Consider the following 24971-nt stretch of genomic DNA (forward strand, 5'->3'; position numbering starts at 1 on the left):
CATTATGACACCCTCTGAATGCACGCCAAGTTTTGTGGAATTCCGTTCATGGGGAGCCACACAATGAATTAATTTATGTTACTATACACCAACTGGCCTGTAGGTGGCCAGAGACAGTTTTCTGTGAATATCTCGAGAACCGTAGGGCCTAGGAGGTCCACCTTTTTTTTGTATGTTGGTCCTAAGGGGGCATGTCAACCTATCCCATTTCCACTTATTTCATGTATAGCGCCACCTAGTTAAAAATTAAAAAGCAAAACATTAGGTGTTTTCATCACAATATCTCTGGCTGATATGGTCAAAACTGCACGAAATTGAAAGTGTAGGATCATTATGACACCCTCCGAATGCATGCCAAGTTTCGTGGACTTTCGTTCATGGGGGGCCTTACAATAAAATAATTTATGTGTACATTTAGTGACCGTACACCAACAAGGATTCCCGGGACACTGAGGAATCCCCCCCCGCTGGACTGGACCCCCCGAAAGGAGGGTAGGGCAGACACAGTTTTCTGTGAATATCTTGAGAACCGTAGGGCCTAGGATGACCAATTTTTTGCGTATGTTTGCCTCCAGGGGTCATGTAAACCCATTCCATATGCACACATGTGCATAAACAGATACACACGCACACACATACATTCACAGTAATCCTACGTATGACACATACTCACATAGTAGACATATATACGCACGCATGCACATGCACACACACAGGCACATAAACAGGCAAACACACAAGCACATGCACATGCACGCACACACACCCACCCACACACACATAAACATAAACATGTACACGCACACATGCACACAATTCAAGAATTTCTCAGAATTATGAACAGGCAAGAGGGGGGTGGGGTTGTATAAAATGTATATTACATGTGAAATCTATAAACTAATCATGTTTTGGTACTTGTTGTCTAGCAGACACAAACTCTAGGCCTATGCTTACCCATCAAGTATAAGCACCATGTTTCAGGACCGCGGAGAGCGACAGCCGACCCGGTATCAATCAATTACTGTAGAATATCTAAATAATTTTAGATTTTTTCAGACTTTTTATAAAATGCTTTTAGGTGAAATTCAGCTTCACAGTGGTAAAGGAGGCAGGGAAATGAGTGTCACTGGAATGTCAGAGCCCTGATCATCCACCTACAGCTGATTTATCCAGGAGCAGTATTTGCATAGAAGTGCACTTTGCATAAATTAAAAGTGTCCGTGTACTCAGAAGGTTTTTAGTGTGACCTGCTCTTGGGCTCTCAGACAGCTTGGTTTAGGTCATTCTTGATGATGAAGTCCAAAATGAACATGGTGTTTAAAGTAATATTGCTCTGGACACTTATCCACATCCAAGGTAAGATGCACAGCTGTTAACATGAATGACTGAAAAGAGCAAGCTTGCATTTTTAAAGAACTCTTATAAAGACAGAGTTATTATGAATATGTGTGTTTTCTGTTTTGTTTTGTCTTCAGCATGCAGGGGGCAGTACACACTGACTCAGACTCCATCAGTATTACCTGCTGTTCCTGGACAAACAGTCACCCTGAACTGTAAAGTCAGCAGTAATGTTCATAACAACAACTATCTGAGCTGGTACCATCAGGTATCTGGAGAGCCTCCTAAACTCCTGATTTACTATGCTAGCACTCTCCAGTCAGGCACTCCATCTCGATTCAGTGGCAGTGGATCTGGATCTGCTTTCACTCTGACCATCAGTGAAGTCCAGACTGAAGATGCAGGAGATTACTACTGTCAGAGTTTACATATCCCAAGCGGTGATGTGTTCACACAGTGATACAGAGCCGTACAAAAACCTCCCTCTGTGAGAATACACATGACTGCACTGCTGCAGCAGAGACGTTCAGCAGGTGTGAGGGGTGTTCAGTAGAGTTGTAAATTTGCCTTTTCTCATTACCAAGATATTTACAAGGTTAAAGAAATATATTGTTTATTTTTTCAAATGCATTCATGTACATAAAGATGCAGTAGTTTTACTTTATATTGAACAGTTTGTCTTCAATATAAATTACATTTATATTGACACAATAATACACACAAATGTATTTAAAAACATGCACAAACATTGTTATAAAATGGATTTAACACCTACTAGAACAGTAAAGTCCAAGACTAACAGCCAGGCACTCTGCTTCATAAGAGATCGTGCGTGCCAGCCAGCACGCACGCACGCACGCAGGCACGCACGGCCTCGCGATCGTGATGAGCACCGGACACCGGACAGCTGTTTTTATTTATCTGGCTGTTGCAATTGATGTCAATGATTATTAATATGAATGCACTCAGTAAACAGCACACCAAACAGAAAGCAAACAGTTACAAACAGGCACTTGGCTTCATGAGAGATCGCACGCACACACGGACTTGCGATCGCGATGACCACCGGACAGCATAGCGTAAAATTAACAGGTGACAGCGGCCGACAAGGCTCCTTGCCGGATTCGAACAGGCAATGCCACTGGCACACTCATTCAAGTAGCCACATCTTCTCAACAGAGCTACGGAAGCGCTTCTAAACGCAGTGCTTGTACATTATTAGAGTCTCGTGACCGCTGGCTATTGAGTGTAGCCTAGGTCATATTTCGTAAAATTGATTTTTATTTCTCTGGCTGTTGCAATTGATTTCAATGATTAGTATGAATGCCCTCAGTAAACAGCACACCAAACAGAAAGCAAACAGTTACAAACAGCCAGGCACTCTGCTTCATAAGAGATCGTGCGTGCCTGCCAGCACGCACGCACGCACGGCCTCGCCATCGCGATGAGCACCGGACACCGGACAGCTGTTTTTATTTCTCTGGCTGTTGCAATTGATGTCAATGATTATTAATATGAATGCACTCAGTAAACAGCACACCAAACAGAAAGCAAACAGTTACAAACAGGCACTTGGCTTCATGAGAGATCGCACGCACGCACGGCCTTGCGATTGCGATGACCACCGGACAGCGTAGCTTAAAAATAAGGGGTGACAGCGGCGGACACGGCTCCGTGCCGGATTCGAACCTGCGATGCCACTGGCACACTGATTCATGTAGCCACGTCTTCTCAACAGAGCTACGGAAGCGCTTCTCAACGCAGTGCTCGGTGTTATATACATTATTAGAGTCTCATGACGCTGGCTATTGCGTGTAGCCTAGGTTATATTTTGTAAAATTGATTTTTATTTCTCTGGCTGTTGCAATTGATGTCAATGATTATTAATATGAATGCACTCAGTAAACAGCACACCAAACAGAAAGCAAACAGTTACAAACAGGCACTTGGCTTCATGAGAGATCGCACGCATGCACGGACTTGCGATCGCGATGACAACCAGACAGCGTAGCTGTAAAACTAACGGGTGACACCGATCCTTGCCAGATTCGAACAGGCGATGCCACTGGCACACTGATTCAAGTAGCCACGTCTTCTCAACAGAGCTACGGAAGCGCTTCTCAACGCACTGCTCGGTTGTTATGTACATTATTAGAGTCTCGTGACGCTGGCTATTGCGTGTAGCCTAGGTCATATTTCGTAAAATTGATTTTTATTTCTCTGGCTGTTGCAATTGATATCAATGATTAGTATGAATGCCCTCAGTAAACAGCACACCAAACAGAAAGCAAACAGTTACAAACAGCCAGGCACTCTGCTTCATAAGAGATCGTGCGTGCCTGCCAGCACGCACGCACGCACGCACGGCCTCGCGATCGCGATGAGCACCGGACACCGGACAGCTGTTTTTATTTCTCTGGCTGTTGCAATTGATGTCAATGATTATTAATATGAATGCACTCAGTAAACAGCACACCAAACAGAAAGCAAACAGTTACAAACAGGCACTTGGCTTCATGAGAGATCGCACGCAAGCAAGGACTTGCGATCGCGATGACCACCGGACAGCGTTAGCGTAAAAATAACGGGTGACAGTGGCAGACACGGCTCCTTGCCGCTGGCACACTTATTCAAGAAGCCACGTCTTCTCAACAGACCTACCGAAGCGCTTCTCAACGCAGTGCTCGGTGTTATGTACCACACCAAACAGAAAGCAAATAGTTACAAACAGGCACTTGGCTTCATTAGAGCTCACGTGTGACAGCCCGTACGCACTCACGCATGGACTTGCGATCGCTATGACCACCGGACAGCGTAGCGTAAAAGCGACGGGTGACACGGCACCTTGGTGAATTCGAACCGGCGATGCTACTGGCACACTCCTTCAAGTAGCCACTCCTTCTCAACAGAGCTACGGAAGCGCTTCTTAACGCAGTGCTCGGTGTTATGTACATTATTAGAGTCTCGTGAGGTTTTTTGATGTTTCACCCACTTTACTGTTAACATGGTGGAGCTTATTTCTGTGGTGACTAGTGACTGCTTTATCTTGTGGGACACTTTAATCACCTGACAATAAAAGTTTTATTTGTTATATCTGTATTAAGTGGTTAAACCAAAATGTTGGTTTAACTTAATCACACACACACACACACACACACAGAGATTGTCTTTAGAGTGTAAGTAAGTGGACACTGATGTATGGAAACTCACATTTGCATGGCCACGGTTCAGTGGTTTTGCTGCTCTCAGAATAGAAATGAACCATTAGCAGGTGTGCTGCACTTTTGCACGGTTGTTTGAAACTGTATTTGATGAACTGTAGTAAGGGTGTGTGCAATTTTATCTTTAATAAAATACATTTTCTTTCTAAATGTTAATAACTGAATAACATAGGTATGGTTCAGTAGAAAGCTTTTATTTTTTCCATGTCAAATTTTGCAACAGAAATGGCACAAGAACATGTTCTCATTGATCAGGCAGAACAGTATAACAGTAAAGGCTGTGGATGTATGTCAATGAAGACAGTAAGCACAGTACAGTGAGCACATGAACGATAAAAAATAAGACAAATACTGTAATCAGTCACCCAGACTGTAGAAAATGGAAGTAGGCTACTCTAGTCAGAGCATTCGCCTCTCTTTATAACCTTGGTGACTGGAGACTGGGAGCCCTGTTTGGCCTCACAGGTCACTGAGGCAGCCTTGGTCCACTCCTGAGAAGGCATGGTCAGGGTGCTGCTCCAGCTGTACAGGCCGTTCTTCTCTGGACCCCAGCGACTGGCCACCCCAGGTCTGCTGTTCCCATCCACCTTCCAGCTGAGAGCCCAGTCTGACGGGAAGCCTCCGTTGGCCAGGCACACCAGCGTGGCAGTACTCTTGCTGGAGAGCTCTTCGCTTGACGGGGGCAAGACTGTCAGTTTGGGGCTGGTGTTACCTGAAAGTCAGAGGGAGACACGAATGGGACAGCAAGTAGATTAAAGTCGTTAGATAACATTCACAACCATGAATGTTATTGCAGGTGTTTAATGGATTATCTGAAAATAGCATGGCCATCATCATTGATATCGTTCGCAACAATATTTCGTTTTTATGTCGATTTGCAAGTTCGCTTTTTTAGTGTTCTATTTTGAACAGTCGATGGTTTTTGACCGAAAAAATAGGTCAATGAACTTGTTTAGCAGGTGCCGCAATGAACTCATAGCTAAATAGCCATATCTTTGTTTTTATCGTAGTTCTCCCATAGGCTGCATGGTATTTTGATAGCCTACAGTGACGATACAATCCTTACAAACGAGAGCCAAATCTATAGCTTAAAATACACCAAATGCTGTTAATATACTGCTCAAAAGGAACACATCATACACTGGATCGGTACTCTGACACTGTTTGGTTCTGAGCACAAGTAAAACTTTTGAGGCAAGTGTTTTATTTTGAAAGAACTGTCAGACATTCTGTGAATGTGAATAAATTCTCTGACTAAGGCACTCCAACTTAAAATGTCTTTATTGATTTGACAAGTCCTACATGGACATATTAAAAACAAGGCCCACGCGTAGCGGCATGAGTGTCTTCTTCAGGAGTGCCTTAGTCAGAGAATTTATTCTTATTCTTGAACCTGGATGTACAATACCTTGGACTAAACAGCACCCAACCCCAAGAAACCAACAAACTATCTGGATAAGAGCACCCCATACTCTACATTCTGTGAATGTAGTTTGAGGGTGGAAGGTTTCAAAAAATGTGTTTTAACAATTGTGGAAAACTGTAAGTGTTCCCTTAATTTTTTGAGCAGTGTATATTTTAGCCTAGGTCCAGTTTCTACTGTATATGTCATGGTAATGGCAATTTTAAACTATAACAATTTGCTGTTTTATATTGAAAACACGTCATGCAAGCAGTTTGACAAATCTATGTTCAGCAAAAAAATGAAAACCCTTAAAGCAAACATTATTAGTCCTACTTACTTCCAACTTCAAGCTTCGTGCCGCTACCAAAAGTCCACCACAGTGGTACAAATCTATTCAGAGCCTGTACAAAAACCTCCTCACGCGTCAGTGACTTGCATCTGCATCTTAACGCATGCAGGGTGCATTTAGTGGTTTATACAACAAGTGGCCTGTAGCTTAAAGCTGGTTTTGGGAAAATTAGGAAATGGGCTATATGCCTATTCGTTTCATCTAAGGATATAAAAAAGGAGAACGGCAGGCCGCCCGAAATAAAACATAAGAGTGAAACAGTGATTACGTTCTTTTTTTTACATCGACTTATTCTGAACAGCGAACGGGTTTCAACCTAATGCACAGTTATTCGGTATAAGGCGACAATTCTTCAATGACATACAAAAATAAATCTAATTTTTACAGATGACACAAGTTACTTATTATGGCATAATGCGCAGCGCAGGCTACTTTTGAGATTCACCTGGTATACAGATTTTTAGCCATATATTGTGAAAAGTCCATAAACTTGCAAACCAAGTGGAATGTTTTTAGCTGAAAGAATCGCATCGCCTACATTTAGGTTAAGAAAAACAATCACTTAGGCATACTTCCAACTTCCAGCTTCGTGCCGCCTCCAAAAGTGTACCACAGTAGGCTACTCTAACTCTGCATGAGCAGCTATTCACTCTTTGAATCAAATAAATATTAAAGCTATATCTCGTATTTTAGTTGGCGGTGGTAGTGTAGGAGCTGGGCTAGCGTGCAGTAGCCTGAAAGTTGTCGGTTCAATTCGAGGCTTCCACCGTTGTGCCCTTGAGCAAGGCACTTAACCCCAAGTTGCTCCGGGGACAATGTGATCCCTTGTAATATAGCTGACATATGTAATTCACTTTGGTCAAGAAGTGTCTGCTAAATGTAATGTAATGTAATGTAAAGATAAGAGGAAGGTATTTGGCAATTCATTGGTCTAACCATAGCCTATACAATTTATAGTAGCTCAGCAATAGAAAAATAGCATATTTCTACTTACTTCCAACATCAAGCTTCGTGCCGCTACCAAAAGTCAACCACAGTGGTACAAATCTATTCAGAGCCTGTACAAAAACCTCCTCACGCGTCAGTGACTAACATCTTTAACGCATGCAGGGTGCATTTAGTTGATCCAACAAGTGGCCTGTAGCTTAAAGATTTTTTTTTTTGGAAACATTCGAAAATAGGCTATATGCCTATTCGTTTCATCTAGTATAAGGCTATAAAAAAAGAAAACGACAGGCCGTCGTTAACGAAATAAAACATAACTCTGGAACAGTGATTATGTTTTTTTTTTAAATTATTATTATTACTTCGACTTATTCTGAACAGCCAATGGGTTTTAACCTAATGCACAGTTATTCGGTACATTTTTGCAATGATATAAAAAGTTACGCCTACATTTTATAGATGTCAAAAGTTCCTTGTTATGGCATAATGCGCAGCACAGGCTACTTTTAAGATTCGCCTGGCAGGCAATAGAGATTTTTTACCATAAAAATATATTAGCAAAATGACCATACAATCGCACACAAAATTGAAAGGTGTTTTAACTTAAAAGCTGAAAGAATCGCATCGCCTACATTTAGGCTTAGTCCATAAGAAAAACAATCACTTACTTCCAACTTCAAGCTTCGTGCCGCTTCCTAAAGTGTACCACAGCGATACAAACCCTATCAGCCGTCGTACAAAAACCCTCCAAATACGCACAACTACGTTAATATTTCTGTATTATTCTTCACAAATTTCAATTCAACAGCAACTCCGCAGCCGCAACCATAGTCTCTTTGAATCAAATGAATATTAAAGATGTATAGGCCCTATCTTATTTGATAATTTATTGGTTCAACCATATTATAGTCTACAATTTATAGTAGCTATAACAGATAGATAGATAGATAGATAGATAGATAGATAGATAGATAGATAGATAGATACTTTATTGATCCCCAGGGGAAATTCAAGACAAAAACAAATACAAAAAAAACAACAAATACAAATACAAAAAAGCATGGCATTTGACGCATAGAGTGAGGATAAAATCATTATAAATGAGAACAAATTGAAATAATTGTAGCCTAAAATAGACTAATTGCTTTGACTTCTGCATCTACCACAGTAAATAAGCCTAATTGCAGAACCTGTAAAAAAAACACCACTTGCGTCTGCATCTTTAGAGCATGCGGAGTTGCAGAGCAAAGCTGTTCTTGGAATCATTAGAAAAATGTGTATCCTCTGTAACAGAAGGTTGCAAGTTGTCTTGACGTTTTATCTGCATTACATTTACGAATACTCCATCAATTATAAGCACCATGTTTCAGGACCGCGGACAGCGACAGCCGACCCGGTATCAACTAATTACTGTAGTAGAATATCTAGTCATTGCACTGCTATCAACCTAGGCAAGGAGTAGATGAAGTCAGGTGTCAGGTCGGTGGAATAGATAAAACAAGATTGTGTATTACAATGTTTTGACGTGGAATAGACAGTCTTTTGAGGTAACTCTACTGATGTAAATATTTTGGTTACTCCACGGCAGTAGGTGGCAGCATTGTAAAGACTTGAAACAACGTGCACCGACAACAAGAATCACCGATAAGTGCCACTTCCTGTATTTACATGGCTGGTCGTTTCTGTGTTCACGTATTAGCCTAATCCGTAACTAACTCCTCGCCAAATGTATGGCGTTTGCATGCTCCTTTATCTGTAAGGATTTAAATAAATCGCGTTCTTCATAGGAAGAATGACATCCACAGAGCATTTCAAAACTAGTAAGTTCTTTGCCTTTGTGGCTTATTGGATGTAGCCTACTAGCCGACTAACTTCAGCTGAATTTAGCGTATGTGCGCGTGAACACGTCAACAACAAAGAGCCTCAATCGGACATCATTCAACTAAGTTTTAACAGGAAGACATGCTTGTTTCTTATTGTAGAAATGTTTACCAAGTGTAAATAAAAGTAATAATCTGTGTGTTCACAAAGAAGCGGCAATAATTATTAAATTATAAGCAACACATTGACATGTGCGATGTGCAACGTTAGCAAGATCTACCGCTTTTACCAAAACCCAACTTTCCAGCTGCATGGCGGCAATCTTTTTTTTGAGAGCCTGTTAGCCAGCCAGCTACTTGTGCAAGTTCTCATTGTTATTTCGACTAACTTACTTGTTCCCTCTTTACAGTGAAATAACCATGCACTAGTGTGGATTTATCACAATAATATTTTATTTTTATTTTTATGTATCTCTCAACAGCCACTCCCCTGCCTCTCTCCTCCTTACGCCTTTTGGTGTCTCCACTACGGTTGATGTCAGCGTTTATGTGGCAGGTGGCAGAATACCACAGCATTGCCCATTATGGAAAGTTGGTGGAATTCATCAGTCTGGTGTCTGATGCAGCCCCCAGGTTCTTTAACCAAAGCCAAATCACAAAGCTCGTCATTCAGCTTCAAACCAGGGTGAGATCATTGCTGTGTGCCCAACTCCTTTTCGGGCTGTCTTGTCAGCTCATATTGTATAATGTTGTATGGCTATGTTTGATGAAGAGTGCACATAATATCAAACATATGTCACTTGGGACTTATATAAATTGAATCCTTTACAGACTTCATTGTGGATAGGATGTGGTTATGATTGCCTTTGTGCACTGTGTTGTATGGATTCATCCAACTGCAATATAGAAAGACTTACGTTCTTCATTCCCTCTTGTTATATATCTCTTATGTCAGGCAATACTGTTGTATTGGCTTTTATTTTAAGCAATACAAACAAGTCATTCATGAATTTGTTTAGATGATCTTGGAGTCTTACCGTGCTGAATGCCCATCACCGATGACCATCCAGCCTCACCTTGACGTATTAATCAGGCTGAAACAGTCGGTATGGGATTCTGTTTCTCGCTTTCTTAACTAGTGTCATGTTTTGTTGTTGTTTTGTTACCTCTCCATGCACTGACATTTTTACCATTTTAAACGTGCTTTATTTTAGTGTAAGGAGGAAGAGGCTGTGAAGTACTTAGATGACTTTGCCGAGCTGATTCAAACGGTCCTGACAAACCCAAACTCAAGAGCTCATTATTTTCAGGTAAGTGTCTGAACTGTCCTTATCACCCCTTCATATGTGGTGTCTTTGTCACACAGCCTTTAATCCTGCTACTCTACTCTGCCTCTCTGCAGAATGTGTTTCCTCAGCTGTATGGTCCAGAATATGAGGTGGCACTTCAGAATCTGGTTTTGGAGTTCCTCTTCAGAGTCGAGGAGTTGTTACCAGTGCCAGACTTGAGACAGGTTAGTTTTAGTGAACTCACACACACACACACACACACACACAAACAAACAAATAAATAACACACACTCTACCCTACCTTGCCTCCATAAATAGACTGCAGTGTGGCTGCGTGCTGCCCCCTGTGCTTCAGAGGACTGCACCCAGCTACTTGCACATCCTGAAGACCTGCAGAACCTGGTTGCGGTGATGAGTGGTATGCCAGTACTTTAACCAAAAACATTCACTTGTGTCAGACTTGTTGTTATGTGTATATTTATATTCATTGGATTGATTAGACATGCATGGAACAGTTGCGTACTCCAAAGATTTAGGATTTAGGATATTTACTATCATTCATTATCTTGCTCATGTACTGTATGTAGGGCTTAAAGTGTTCAGGCACTGTGCCTGAATTCAGGCGTGAGCTGGACTGGCACATGCTTAAGATTTGAAAATAGACAATGAGACTACAGTATATTCTCATAAGTGTCTGATAACTTCAGGCACAGACATTTGTATTGCTTTAAGCCCTGTGTATGTCACATCACATCTGTATGTTTTCATATCTCTTTCTCATCGTACTCTGTATGCTTCACTCCTCCACAGCTCCTCCTGCATGTCTGATTGAGGAGGAAGTTGTGGTCATCGCTGACCCGTCCAGTCCAGTAGAAGTTATGGAAAGTGTTGTGATCACCGATTCAAGTCAACCTCATGAAATTGTGGAGTGTGATGAACCACAGGAGTTCAACAGTGTCGAATATGTGTCTGATGAAGAGCCCAGTCCTGAAGAGGCTCACGCGTCACAGATTGGAGAGATAGTGAACACAATCCAAAGCTTAAGAGAGGCCGCAAGTGAAGGTGCGTCACAGTTTGATAGCACAAAGACAAACCAACAAATATATGTGATCCAGCAACCTGCAAGACCCAATGAAAAGTCCTCTACCCCCTCCACTGTGTACGTGATAAACCCTGTTGCTGTCAATAAGCGTCGTGCAGAAACGTCAGAAGTCACACCAATCAGTGTGGAAAAATGGATTTCCCAAATAGCAGGCAAAGCCATTTCACTTCCTTTTTTACCAAGCCTGCCCAAATCGAGCATTCCTCGCACCAGAACTGCAAGGCCTCGCTGCCGTTCACGTGGTGACCAGGACAAGACTCTTCTCGGCAAAAAGACCACATCCAGCGACGGCACTTCAGGTGAGTCCCAGGAATCTCCACAAGCTCGAAAGCACCGTGAAACATACACGTGTGACCAGTGTGGCAAAGGCTTTCCCTACCAGTGTCTGTTAGATGACCACGAGCGCACTCACACGGGTCTAAAACCATTCCAGTGCTCCGTTTGCGGGAAGACATTCCGCTCCCGTAGCTTCCTAACAATCCATGAGAAGATCCACTCTAACGTGCGTCCGTTCCAGTGCCAGGTGTGCAACAAGGCGTTCCGGAAGCGTGCAGATGTGGTGAAACACCACCTGGTGCATACGGGCGAGAAACCGTACAAGTGCACGGTCTGCGGGAAGGGTTTCACTCAGGGGTCGTACCTTAAGATTCACCAGGCCTGCCACACCTCGGAGCACGAATACCCTTGTCCTCACTGTGAGAAGACCTTCCCCACGGCCTTCAAGCTGCGCATGCACGAGCGCTACCACACAATGGAGCGGCCCCATCACTGCTCCAAGTGCGGCAAGAGCTTCATCCACCTCTCCATGCTCAAGAGGCACATGGGCTATCACGCGGGCAAGCGCCAGTACCTCTGCTCGCTGTGTGGCAAGGCGTTTGTCTACATGTTCGACCTCAAGAAGCACCAGCGTCAACACGACAAGCCCAAAGAGGAAGTACCTTGCCACATCTGTCAGAAGACCTTCTCTAGCCCCGAGGGGCTGAGGTGCCACATGCGTATCCATTCCGGCGAGCAGCCCTTCCAGTGCCAGGAATGCGGCAAGTCCTTCACCCAGCTGGGAAACCTGAGGAGGCACCAGCGCGTCCACACAGGGGAGCGCCCGTTCACCTGCAAGGTGTGCAACAAGACCTTCAAGCACTCCTCCCACCTGAAGGACCATTCACACATCCACACAGGCACCTGGCCATACCAGTGCGGACAGTGTGGCAAACAGTTCAGGTCCCCCGGGCTCCTAAAGAGGCACGAAAGAACTCACTTGGACCCACAAGAGGGGCGAAGGAGTGGTCGCAGGAAGCAGAACCCACAGAGAACCTGATTTCCTTTGGGTCACTGACATGTTTATTTTTTTTTTTTTAAGTTAAAAGAAGTTCCAAGAGTTCTTGTTGTCTGCAGAAGAGAACATGGCAAGGAGAACTATATCAAGTTCTGTACCTCCTACTATACAAAGTGCAAGATCTAGAGTTGTCCATTTCTGTCAATATTTAGTCCAGTTGTCTGGCTAACTAAAGAACTGTGTTTTGTGGCATACACCCTCAGGTCAAGAGGGACATAGGCTATGTTAAAACAATTCATAGTTACTTTTGTCAATAGCCAATCCAGAGTGATGATAAAATGTGTTTGATATGAATGCCTGTCCTTCCTAGAATACTGTAAATAAATCCATGGTTTTGCAGGCAATTTTCATGGACCTTTGAAAGAAAGATGGCAAAGAAATATCATTGCAATCAATTTATGTTATATTTTTTGTCCAAAATGTATTAATACACACTATGCTGCTGGGCTGCTACTGACATGCTCCTTTTCAGAATGGTTCAACTTAGTGTCTCATTTTGATTACATTTGCCCAATAAAGTGACTATAGGAATTCAAAAAAGGTTTAGTAGTCTAATTTTATTGAGGAAATAATGCACATTCACCATTTTATAGCCTACTATATGGGAATTATGTAGTTATTTTAGCTTGGAAACATACTTAATATGGAGCAACAGACTTCTCAGATATAAAAGTAAATCAATATTTCATGAAAAGTGGGTCAACAACAACATTCTTTTTATTTCTCAGTTAATCAATGTAGAAGGCCAATATCTTACGATGAGTTCTAAACAAATGTGTTATTAGTAGGGGGGCCTATGTGTCTAATTTGGGGGCTTGTGGGATTCGCATGTTAATTTTTGGAGAGTATTATATCTTTGTTCTAGGGGTTCTTAAGAGTAGAAAAAAAAACAAGGTTTTGAAGGACCCAAATCAAAGGTCAAATTCAGAAAAGGTCAAATTTGGTGTTATTTCCATAAACCTCACATTGCTGGTATTATAGCATTGGGTTTGGTGCCAAAAAGCAAAGATATTCTACAAGGTAGTGTGCAAAAGTGGACCACATAAACAATACAACATAAAACATTTTTAGGCTGATAACTGATCTGTTTAACAAGAAATTGCCCGCTTAAAAAAATAATAATTTAATATCAATTCATGCCTATTAGTGTGCTTGAGTGTAGGCCTAGCCTGCTCTGCCAGTTCTTGTCTACACCCATTCAGAGCACAAATTGCAGAGATCTCTGTTAAATCAAGTTTAGTAGACTTTTACATAGCTAGTATCAGCTGAAGTCTGTAAGGCCTTCAGTAGCCTATGTAAGTGTGAAGAAAAGAAAGGGTCGTCAAATGAAAAGTAGTTTGTTGGTGCGCACATCCAAGGCAGGTGCTGGACAAAAAGTGCTAGGCTATCAAAATGGTGAATGACCCATCACTAGAGACATATGCCAAATTTCTTGTTTTTGTCCATGAGAGAGTATGGAAATTGGTGATCACAGATCAGCCAACGATTACAATGTTACAGTGCAGTTATTTTACAACATAACAAAGCAGTTTGGCACAGGAACTGCTACAAATCCACCTGGAACAGTGAGCATCTGCAGCATGCTAAGATTCACTGCTAGAAATCATGTGAAGCAGTGACGTGGTGGCAGTGACGTGGTAGACCATCTTCTGAACCTGCAGCAACACCTCCAACTGCATCAAGTCCATCTAGAGGGACTTTGTACACTTGTTCAGCAGCAGCTGCTGCCAGCATAGGTAAGTGCTTCTTCTGTCAGAAGCAGACAAAAGAGCGTCTTCATGAGGTCTCTTTCAATGCAAGGCAACCAACCAAGAGATATAAGTAATATTTTGAAGTCAATGACTTTTAACAGGTTGCCAGTGTAGAGATGCTAGGATGGGGGAAATATGTTTATATTTTTTTTGTGTGTGAGCAGCTGCGTTTTGTATAAGCTGTAAGCTCTTTAGACAGGTATTATTACAGCCAGCTTAATAGCATTGCAATATATCCTTGAGGTGACAAATGCATGGATTAATTTCTCTGCATCTGGTAAGGATAAGGACTTCCTTAACTTTGAAATGTTCCTTAAATGGTAAAATGAAGTTTTGGTGATCTGTTTTATGTGATTATTTAGTGATAGGTCCTGGTCAATTATAACTCCTAGGTTTTTAACATAATTAATTTTTCTCCATGTTCAATGACCTCTAAAGACAGTCCAACCACTCTCCAAAAAATAACATTTCAAACCCACAGAAACCATATAGGCCCCCTGACTATATCCCAATACATCCCAGAGAATATAGTATTGTATTTGCTGCACAGCCTGATGGTTTTGTGAGATTGATTCTAGAACTTCTGAGCAATCAATTCTACATACAGATATAAACATAAGAGATAGAAAATGCAACAATAAATGGTTAAGACAGATAGTGCACCCCATCACACCTCGTAAAAGTTATTGGGGTGACATCTTTAACAATAGGATATAGGGTTTGATCTTATTACAGTGAATATGCACTAAATAACAAAGTAAATGTATCTCTAGATGGCAGTAATTCAGAGAAGGCTCTTAGTGGGTCTCGCGGAGAATAAGAAATGTGTAAACATGGCATCAGATGCAAAGTAGGCATGTACCTTTTACCAGAGAATGTAGACGGGCTCTGCTTTTACTGTCTATGGCATGCAAACATCATTAGAAAACAGCTACAATGACTTTGATTTAAAGTGTCACGCTGATATTTGCTGTCTGGATAAAATAGCATACCACCATGGAGCTGTTCGAGAGTCGCAATGGTAAATGTGGCTTTTCTCTAGCTGGTAGTAGCAACTGCACCTGACTTGTGCTTGTGCTTGTGCATGCCTACAACTAGTTAAGTGTGCTTGCAAAGCAGCACACTTATTAAGTGTGCTTGCAAAGCAGCACACTTATTAGGGGTCCGAGCAGCGTAGCTGCAGGACCCCTATTGTTTCTGTACCGTTCATTTTTGGCCAAAATTCTGTAAAAGTCATACTGCAGCTTAAACCGTAACTCCAAAACTCTTCAAATTTTCAGGTATGGTTACCAGTACCCCCCTCTGCCCATAACCCAAAATTTGGGGTACTGCACCCAAAGGTGGCGCTGTTGGGAAAAAAAGTTAATTATGCTAATTTCTCCTTACCAGATTGACCTAGACTCAAAATTCTTTCATAATATTAATCTCTAAACTCAGATGCATCTTTTTGGCCCTGGTCTTATGGTCTAAAAATGTTTACTTTTGACACAATTTCATGGAAAAGCCAAACATTATAAAAAGTTTCACACTCTTCAAAAATAATTAAATCTTCACCAAAATTCTCACAGACAATGTTTAGACCAAGCCTCACAAAAGTTATCGATCAGAATTTTGATATTTTGTTCCATTTCAGAGATATAGGCCAATAAAGTTAGACCACTTAGGCCATTTTTCCTAGATCACCTATATTCCTATAAACCGTAAGTCCTAGAAACTTCACATTTTCAAGTATTGTTACCAGTACCCCCCCACTACCCATAACCCAAAATTTGGGGTACTGCACCCAAAGGTGGCGCTCTTGTCAAAAATGCTTATTTCTCCTTACCAGATTGACCTAGACTCAAAATTCTTTCATCATATTAATCTCTACATTCAGATGCATCTTTTTCACCCTGGTCTTATGCTCTAAAAATGTTTACTTTTGCCACAATTTCAGAGAAAAGCCAAACATCATAAAAAGTTTCACAGGCTTCAAAAATTATCAAATCTTCACCAAAATTCTCACAGACAATGTTTAGACAAAGCCTCACAAAAGTTATCAAAAGAATTTGGATATGTTTTTCCATTTCAGAGATATAGACCAATAAAGTTCGACCACTCAGCCCATTTCTCCTATATCACCTATATTCCTATATGAGTAATTTTTTTCCCTTGGAGAACAACCATACAACCATCATTATGTGGATACCATTAACAGTGCACATTTTCAGATCTGTACTCTTTTTTATAAAGCCCTTAATTCTATTGTCAAATGTATGCTAGGAATTTTCTTGATGTTGTGTGTTTGCCAACACACATTTTCACCATGTGAATGTGACTGCCAAATATGTAGGATTGTCAGTGGCTCAGTGGGATAATGCCTAGTGCTGATGTTTGTTAGGTTGAGAGTTTGAATCCCTGGTAGTGCTTTAGGCTCTAGCTCGAATACTATTGGTTATTGAAGATTCACACCATTGAACAGCACCTGAATGACATCAGGCAATCAACATACACAGTCATTAGTTGCCAAGAATCAGAATGCCGAGACACTCTGACATTTAGGGGAACTTCTTTGTTTACTATTTTTCCTTCATCATTAAGTCTATCATATTTATATTTCATCCATTAGTGTTCTTCTCTACAAATGTCTAATTGCCCCAGAATTTCAAAAAGTTTTCAGGTGTACTCTTTCAGGAAAGCCCTTCATTTTATTGTCAAATGTATGCTTGGAGTTTTTCTTGTTGTGTGTTTACCAATACACATTTTCACCATGTGAATGTGACTGCCCAATGTGTATGATTGTTAGTGGCTCAGTGGGATAATGCCATGAACTGGTGTTTCTTAGGTTGAGTGTTCGAATCCCCGTTAGAACTTTAGGATCAAGCTGCACATGCTATTGGTCATTTAAGATTCACACCATTGAACAGCACCTGAATGACATCAGCCAATCAACATTCACCAAGTTGCCAAGAATCAGAATGCCGGGACTCTCTATTACATTTAGGGCAACTTCTTTGTTTACTATTTTTCCTTCATCATTAAGTCTATCATATTTATATTTCATCCATTAGTGTTCATCTCTACAAATGTCTAATTGCCCCAGAATTTCAAAAAGTTTTCAGGTGTACTCTTTTAGGAAAGCCCTTCATTTTATTGTAAAAATGTATGCTTAGAGTTTTTCTTGTTGTGTGTTTACCAATACACATTTTTACCATGTGAATGTGACTGGCCAACATGTAGGATTGACAGTGGCTCAGTGGGATAATGCCTTCTACTGGCGATCCTTAGGTTGAGAGTTCAAATCCCACTTGAAGCATTAGTGTTAGAATACTGTTGGGTTGTGGATGTTAGCATACTACAATAGAATGCTGTTGGGTTGTGGAGGTTAACACACTATAACATTACAGCTACTTGTCAATATGGACTTGTGTGCAAGGCAAGTGTAACTGTATAATTATAGGCTGTTTATCTTATTGACTCCGACACAGCTGTAGCCTATAATTATTTGTTATTCTTATAATATTTGTCATTTCTTATACATATTTAGTCGGCTCTTCCACTTGACAGAACAACTCTGTATCGGTTAAAGATGTCACGCATGAAACAATGCTGCAGAAACACGAAAATACGACTTTGAGTTTAGTAGGCTATAATTTTCAGTTCCTGTTTATCTAGTGCACGATGGGTAATAATTTAAAGGAATCGTGTTGCAGTCTTGTAAATAGTGACCCTGCAAGATCCCTAGTCATTGCAAAATCATAGTCTGTGACTTAAAACTCTACTACTTGTCTTTAGATGTGAGAGGGTCTGAGACTGTAGTCTTTCAAAAATCTTTTCCAAATCTTTGCAAATCTTTCCAAAGTCTGTCAGTGTAAGGAGGGCTTGTGGTGAAAGTGCTGTGGAGAAATTGCAGGATTGTTTGGCTCTGCCACCTAACCACACCCAGTTTACCTGCTGGGAAACCCTGTAGCTCCGGAGCAGGGGCTCAGACCAGGATAAATTGTTTGCTCGCCCTCAGTTCACTCTTTTGTTCATCTCAACCCAGCACTCCAGTGTGTCCTGCTTTGTGTGCGTCTTTGAGTTAACGTAAGTCATCACTTTAATGACCCTCACTATGACTTTTGTGATGTTTATCAGTTTGTAGAGTAGCTCTGCCATCATGTGTAAAGTTAAGGTCTTTGTTTGCTGGTTTGGTGTGTTGGAGTCCCATGTGAGAGATGATTAGGTGATGTTGGTTGACTTGGGATGTCAAGTATTGTTTAGTTGTACCTTATATAGCCATATGATTTCAGTTTATTGTTCAAATGTCAATTGGTTTGTTTGTGAGTTGGGATCTGTACTGATTTACCCCATTTCACTGATTACTCCATTTTCTGTTTGTTTCCTCTTTGATTCAGCACACATACAAGTAAAGAACAAAAGAACAGATGAATTGAAACTCAAATAAAGTTCACTTGTGTTGCACCAAAACCTGCCATCTCCGTGTCATCACTCCATACCATTGAGCCTTCTGACCGAGGCTCTGCCTGCTTGCCACACACTCACTCTACCTCGACCCACATCGCCCCCTACAGTTCCTTAATAGAATACTGTTAAGAATACTGTTGGGTTGTGGAGGTTAGCACACTATAACGTTACAGATACTTGTCAGGACTTGTCGTGCAAGGCAAGTATAATTGCATAATTATAGGCTGTTCATCTTATTGACTCCAACACAGAACCCACCCCCACCCCCCTTCACCTACCACCACAAATACAATTCCATTCTGTGGGAAACACTGCCTTCCATTAACAGACGCTTCATCTTATCCATGACAAATGCATAGTCCTGTAGAATAGAGTATTGTTAGAATACTATTGAGTTGTGGAGATTAGCGCACTAGAATACTACTGTTAGAATACTGTTGGGTTGTGGAGGTTAGCACACTAGAATAGGGTATTGTTAGAATACTATTAGGTTGTGGAGGTTAGCACACTATAACGTTACAGCACAGGGTAATCCTAATTTTATGCATCAAATTTATTCCAATCCAACTCAAAAGTTTTGAACAACACAAAGTGAAGGTTTTATCCAGATCAAAACCAAGAATAGATTATGTGATCTAATCCAATTTCAGGATCCTTGTTTCCCTTTGAACAAGCCATTTTCAAGATTTGATCCAATCCGATAGCCGAAATCCGGTAACTGAAATCCGATAACCAAAATCCAATCACGTTTCTTTTGAACAATTGGGCCCAAACAATCAAAGCATATGTAAAACTAAAAAGCTATGCTACCTCATGTTCGTTTTGCTCGGACCCCGTAAATCACCGCTTGCGGTTATATTTATTATTATTTTTCCCGTCTCCCTAATTTTTTGTCAGCCCTAGCGCCTAGGCCCTTTGAGACAGAGACATCGTTCCCACTTTAAAACGTCCGGTCAGTACCGGTGTAAGTTGGTCGCGAAGATGACGTCAGGTGGGCGTGCCGTTCGTCCGCCATATTGGATTGAACAGAAAGCAAAACTAAATTTTCACAGGTCACAAATTTGGTCCGAACACCACGAAACTTGTCGTACATTATCCTTGGACCAAGCCTCACAAATGTTAGCGGAAGGATTTTTGATTTTCGAAAGCGTTTGCCCGTCACAGCCAAATGAAATCGGCGGCGAAGCTCCGAAACAGGAAGTCATCCATATCTCAGGAACACTGTCACATATCGATACCAAATTTTGTATACTGGGGACTCCAGTGTGAGGGTGCATAGGCAAAAAAAAAAAAAAGAAATATTCCAAAAGTTTCCATCATTTGGCAAACCACCCACGGGTATTTGGTAACTCACACCCATTCACCTTCTCACCATTCACCTTCTATCACAATGCCTTCCATGTATGCAAAATGTCTCAGAGCAGACACAATGTCTCCAGGCAACCTTGCCCAATCATGAAATCCTTGCTCTGCCATGGGATAGTATGGACTTACGAACTGAAGTAGCAAGGAGAACAGTAGCTATATATAGCTTACATAATAGAGTTGTTTTCACATTGACGGTATTCAAATTAAATTTTTCATTATTGTTACATATCATGATGGGAGAGTATTATTAAAAATGTTACAAGTATGCAAATGCATATGTTTACGGGCATTTAGGTTTTACTGTGTTGTTTTGTTGTAAAGACATGCAAGGCATTCTGGGCCATGTAATGAACAGTGGTCGGCAGCACTCCATAGGCTATGTATTAATATGAATAGGTGTTTCTGTAAATCTAGGGACAATAAACAGCTATCTCTGTTACAAAAACGAGCTGGTAATCGCTCATTGAAGAGGGTACTATGATAAAAAGATTGTTTTCCTAAAAGCATGGAGTTGACGAAAGAATAAACAATCAATGTCACGTTAATGTTAAATAGCCTAGAACTATCTGAACGCTAGGTGGCAACGTTGTATTACATTTCACTAGTGTAGCCTACTTGAAATACGGTGTGAGATTCCCAAGTAAGGAAGGTGCAAATATTATGTAATTTATCATGGGAAATTATTGGAAATGTTATTTCTTGTTTATTCTAATTGCAAACCACACACATCCATTCGGAATCACACGTACACATTTAATACTGAAAGACTATCATTTCGTTTATTTGATGTTGCCTTAGCAACACAGCCTTCAGAGCAAAGATTCTAGAACAGGGCGTCAGAGAGACACGTTTTGAGTTTGTGGCCAAGAACCTAAAATATCGGTTTCCATGTGCTGGATGGTGTGCGTCCTTTATGAAAGTAAGTGTTTTATACAGTTAGCGTTACAGACATAATGAGTCATGTTGTAGTGGTCAACATAAATGTGCCCCTTCTGTTATTAGAATGCTAAGCGGAGAAGCATGCTAAGCAGAGGTTTAGTATCATTAATTTCTTGTGTGGCTAGCTATAGGGAGGAGGAGATGTAGTGCTATGTTGCTAATTGGGATTTATGTTGTTTAGCGTAATGCCATGGTCATTTGATATGAGATGCTTGCACTCGTAACTTCGTCACGTGTAACTTTAGGACTGCTATTTTTTTTTTACTAACAGTAATTCACGAAGCACTTTAGCCCTAAAAGTAGCACCTACGTCTGTGACGGCTTAAAAGAAGTGGCAAGGACTCCTAACGCGATGTTTTGAAATGCGTCTACTATTGTCTACAGGAGCTTCCAATCGCGAGGGAACTTGCATTGTAGGCATAACTAAGGGATGCAATAACACCACCAACAACCAAAACTAGCCTACTCATTGTCAACATGTACATGAAATGTAACGTTTCATGTGAATCAAATTAAAATGTTTTCTTTGCAAACGTAGGCATAGGCGTATGGTGACAGATTAATTTAATAATGCTGCTGTGTGAATCAAGGTAAGCGTGCAGGAAGTGGCCACTTCTTAATGGGACCCACTGTATGGAAGTGGGCTAAGTAAAATAGAGATGTTTTAAATAAGATAAGGTTAATCAGAATTCTACGATATGCCCGCTTGACAACGGCAGAGATAGAACTGGCCTTTGGCCATAGCAACCATCCATTTAGAACGACTGGCCTTCATAGCAACCAAAGATCTGAGCTGTGTTGCAATGTGAGGCAAAGTATAGAAAGGTGATGAAACATACAGAGACAGGTCAAGAAATATAGTGCAATGTAGACAGTAGTATACAGTTGATTTACAGACGGTGGTTTAGAGTAATATGAAGTATTCCTTTATTCTGAGATAGGCTACATCAATAGGCTCTCAAAACAACCCCAGGCTCACAAAACAATCCCAAACAGACATAAGGTCTTTATAGAGCAAATCCATATAGATTATTTGTCAAATAAACCAGTAAAACATAATTTGTGGGATGGAATATATAACATTCACACTCATAGCTCATATTTTTTTTTAAATAAATCAGTGAAAAAGTATCCTGACAAACAAGCAGCTTTTTAATGCCTTGGTCATATTTCATCATTTCAATTCCTCTGTAGGTTACCTGATAGCCCAGTTTGAGAGGCGCAAGACGCGTGACATTATTTATTTTTTGCAGCCAATCACTGCTGTCATTTTATTTTATTGATTTGATCTCAGTCATAGAAGCTAAATTCGAAGGCAGGCCAAAGGTAAAATCCAACGAATCGCATTCAACCCGCAAGGCAATAGTTGAATAGAGCTTTTGAGGTATTGCCACTGCTCCAACACTGAAAGGCACTGTTAGAATGCTTGGATCAAGCCAGGTTCAGCATAGCGTATGTCACTGTCTGCTCACGTTGGTGACCGGACCAGGGCAAGCACACTTTCGCAGTTCCCGCCGGAAATGCAGTCTAGTTTATCTTACTCATTCTCGCTGGAGTTTGGTTGTTGAATATTATCAAGAGTTTGTAACGTTCCCATTAAATAAATATGTGTTTTAGGATACACTGGCTCACTTTAGTTGTCATCAGAAATTAACAGTGTTTGTTAATATCCGTTAATTAACCATCTGCTAATCATCTTCCAGACAGGACCTTCAGAAGCAATACCAAGCCTGTTGAGTTACCGCCGGAGCGCTGAGCTCATTCTGCGACTTAGGACAAAGGTAACGTTGAGGGTTATGTTATGGTGGTCAATGTATTCTTTCACACTAACATCGCCATGCTGTTGGAGGTGCAAACACTATCGCCATTGAGGTCACATAGGAGCTGGCTCAAGGGTTATACAAGTATTTTGTGTGTTTAGTTGTATAATGATAGCACAGTTTTGTGTTCACGTCTGGCTCCTTGGCTATCATTTTGGTAACTATAACGGGCTATTTACGTCTTTAGAACTAAACATATCAGAGGTGTCAAATGTTGAGATACTCTAGTCTAGATGTTTTAACGTTAATAACTCCTATGATGTATTGCTATTTTCTATCCGAAGTTAAGTGCCTGTTTGGAAGTTAACTGATGGTCACATCAACCAAAAGTCTGATATTGTTTGTACCAAGTGGTCTGTGACGTAAGTTTGTGTGAAAGAATAAGTAGACGAACATCATCTAATGTAAATTCAACATGTATGTTGCTTAAACACAATGCACACTCACTTAAGACCGCTGCTGCTAGCAAAACATGATCATATATCTTTGTTTATTTATTCTGTTTTGTTTCCTATATCATACTGAGACATCATGAATCCATTACACACTGAATGTCTTGCTGTTCCCTTTGAAACCCTTCAAATAATAGGTTAATAACATTTTGTCTTTATGGCTCTTTGTCTGCTATTATTTTATGGTGATTCATTTTGCCCCATTCCTTTTCCTTCTTCAGCATGCACATTCAGGGGAACCTGGGCCGCTTTATGATGCTGAATTGCAAAGCCTTATATGGGATTTCCTGACCAAAGTAGATGGACTCTGGCAAGTACCTGATTTAGAGCAGGTTGGTATTCTCAGAATATCGCTAAAATGAAATACCACCGGAATTCCCCTTTCATTTCTCTTATTCCATCATGCAATAGTATAGCTGGACCATATATGACTAATTGATTTTCCTTTCTCCTCTTTTTTTTTAAACTGATGGACAGACAGCATCTTGGCTAGGTGCTGCCCCTTCTGCTGTGGACATCTGCCTGCAGCCTCTTGATAATCCAGAAGATTTGAGGAATCTGCTTCAGTGTAATAACCAGTTTAAGCCTAGCACTAGTAGTATGCATGGTAAGTCTGTGTCTGATGACATCGATCTACACACACAAACAAACTGGTAATTGAAAGTCATAATGTTCATAGTAAGGAACAAGTTTATACTTTTACCTTTTATATATATTTTATATATATTTTATCGATTCTTTAGATGGCCCTCCATCAGAAACACCAATACCCAATGAAACAGCCTTCCTTGACCAAGAACAAAACTGTCCTTTGTCATACTAGTAGTTCTCATACAGAGTATTTGGAAGCTGTAGCTGCCATATCAACCCCTCCTTTGGCTGAAGATAGTCATGAAAATTATAATGATCACAATTGTGACAACAATGACGGTGACAGTGACACACACAGTAATCCAGCCATAGCACAAATCCAGTGTTCTGTGGGACCTGCACGTGTTCCAAATGGAGAGAAGGCTTCAATGGATGAGGACAGGCAGACGATGGAGAGGGAGACGTCTAGCCCCGACAGCCCATGTGAAGAAGCAGGCAGAGTGCAGCGGGCAGACCTCTTCTTGCGTCCTCTGAATGATTGCACGAGGGTCAGAGAGCAAGTGTCTGAGCATGAGGAAGTATTGCAGAGAAATGCTGTAAAAAAGGACACTTATTTGCAACACAGTGATCCTGTGTTACTTCCTGCTTCCGCCATTGTCCACTCCTCCCCTTGTGTAGCGCAAGGTCACTCCGCTAAAACTGTTCGCAAGAAGGCGAGTACAGTGAACATTGTGGAATGGGTCTCCCAAATAATGGACAAGGGCGTCTCTCTTCCGGTTCTGCCCCCTCTGCCTCCTGGTTC

General features: G+C 41.0%; 1 protein-coding gene and 3 gene segments (V, D, J or C); 2 read left to right on the top strand and 2 right to left on the bottom strand.

The window, feature by feature from the left end:
• LOC121697405 overlaps positions 1–24971 on the bottom strand; it is a 69438-nt gene that overhangs the window by 2691 nt on the left and 41776 nt on the right.
• The window catches only part of LOC121697407, a 44701-nt gene continuing 20941 nt past the window's right edge, over positions 1212–24971 (top strand). Inside the window, 3 exon segments of the V gene segment in view lie at positions 1212–1356; positions 1476–1763; positions 6338–6346. Coding sequence covers positions 1290–1356; positions 1476–1763; positions 6338–6346 — 364 coding nt within the window.
• The window catches only part of LOC121697406, a 36986-nt gene continuing 16747 nt past the window's right edge, over positions 4733–24971 (bottom strand). Inside the window, 2 exon segments of the V gene segment in view lie at positions 4733–5271; positions 7308–7345. Coding sequence covers positions 4955–5271; positions 7308–7345 — 355 coding nt within the window.
• Positions 8878–13342, top strand: si:dkey-14d8.1 (zinc finger and SCAN domain-containing protein 12). The gene is made up of 7 exons (XM_042078923.1): positions 8878–9078; positions 9561–9763; positions 10098–10184; positions 10293–10388; positions 10481–10591; positions 10686–10785; positions 11178–13342. The coding sequence occupies exons 1-7, from the start codon at positions 9051–9053 to the stop codon at positions 12782–12784; spliced, it is 2232 nt and encodes a 743-aa protein (XP_041934857.1). The 5' UTR covers positions 8878–9050; the 3' UTR covers positions 12785–13342.

This window comes from Alosa sapidissima, chromosome 22 (assembly GCF_018492685.1).
Source record: "Alosa sapidissima isolate fAloSap1 chromosome 22, fAloSap1.pri, whole genome shotgun sequence".
In the NCBI taxonomy this organism is placed as follows: Eukaryota; Metazoa; Chordata; class Actinopteri; order Clupeiformes; family Clupeidae; genus Alosa; species Alosa sapidissima.

Coding starts and splice junctions, on each gene's coding strand:
- si:dkey-14d8.1 (XM_042078923.1), top strand. CDS start 9,051: ATGACATCCACAGAGCATTTCAAAACTA. Junction 10,389..10,480: donor CAAGAGCTCATTATTTTCAG/GTAAGTGTCTGA, acceptor GCCTCTCTGCAG/AATGTGTTTCCTCAGCTGTA. Junction 10,592..10,685: donor CAGTGCCAGACTTGAGACAG/GTTAGTTTTAGT, acceptor CTCCATAAATAG/ACTGCAGTGTGGCTGCGTGC.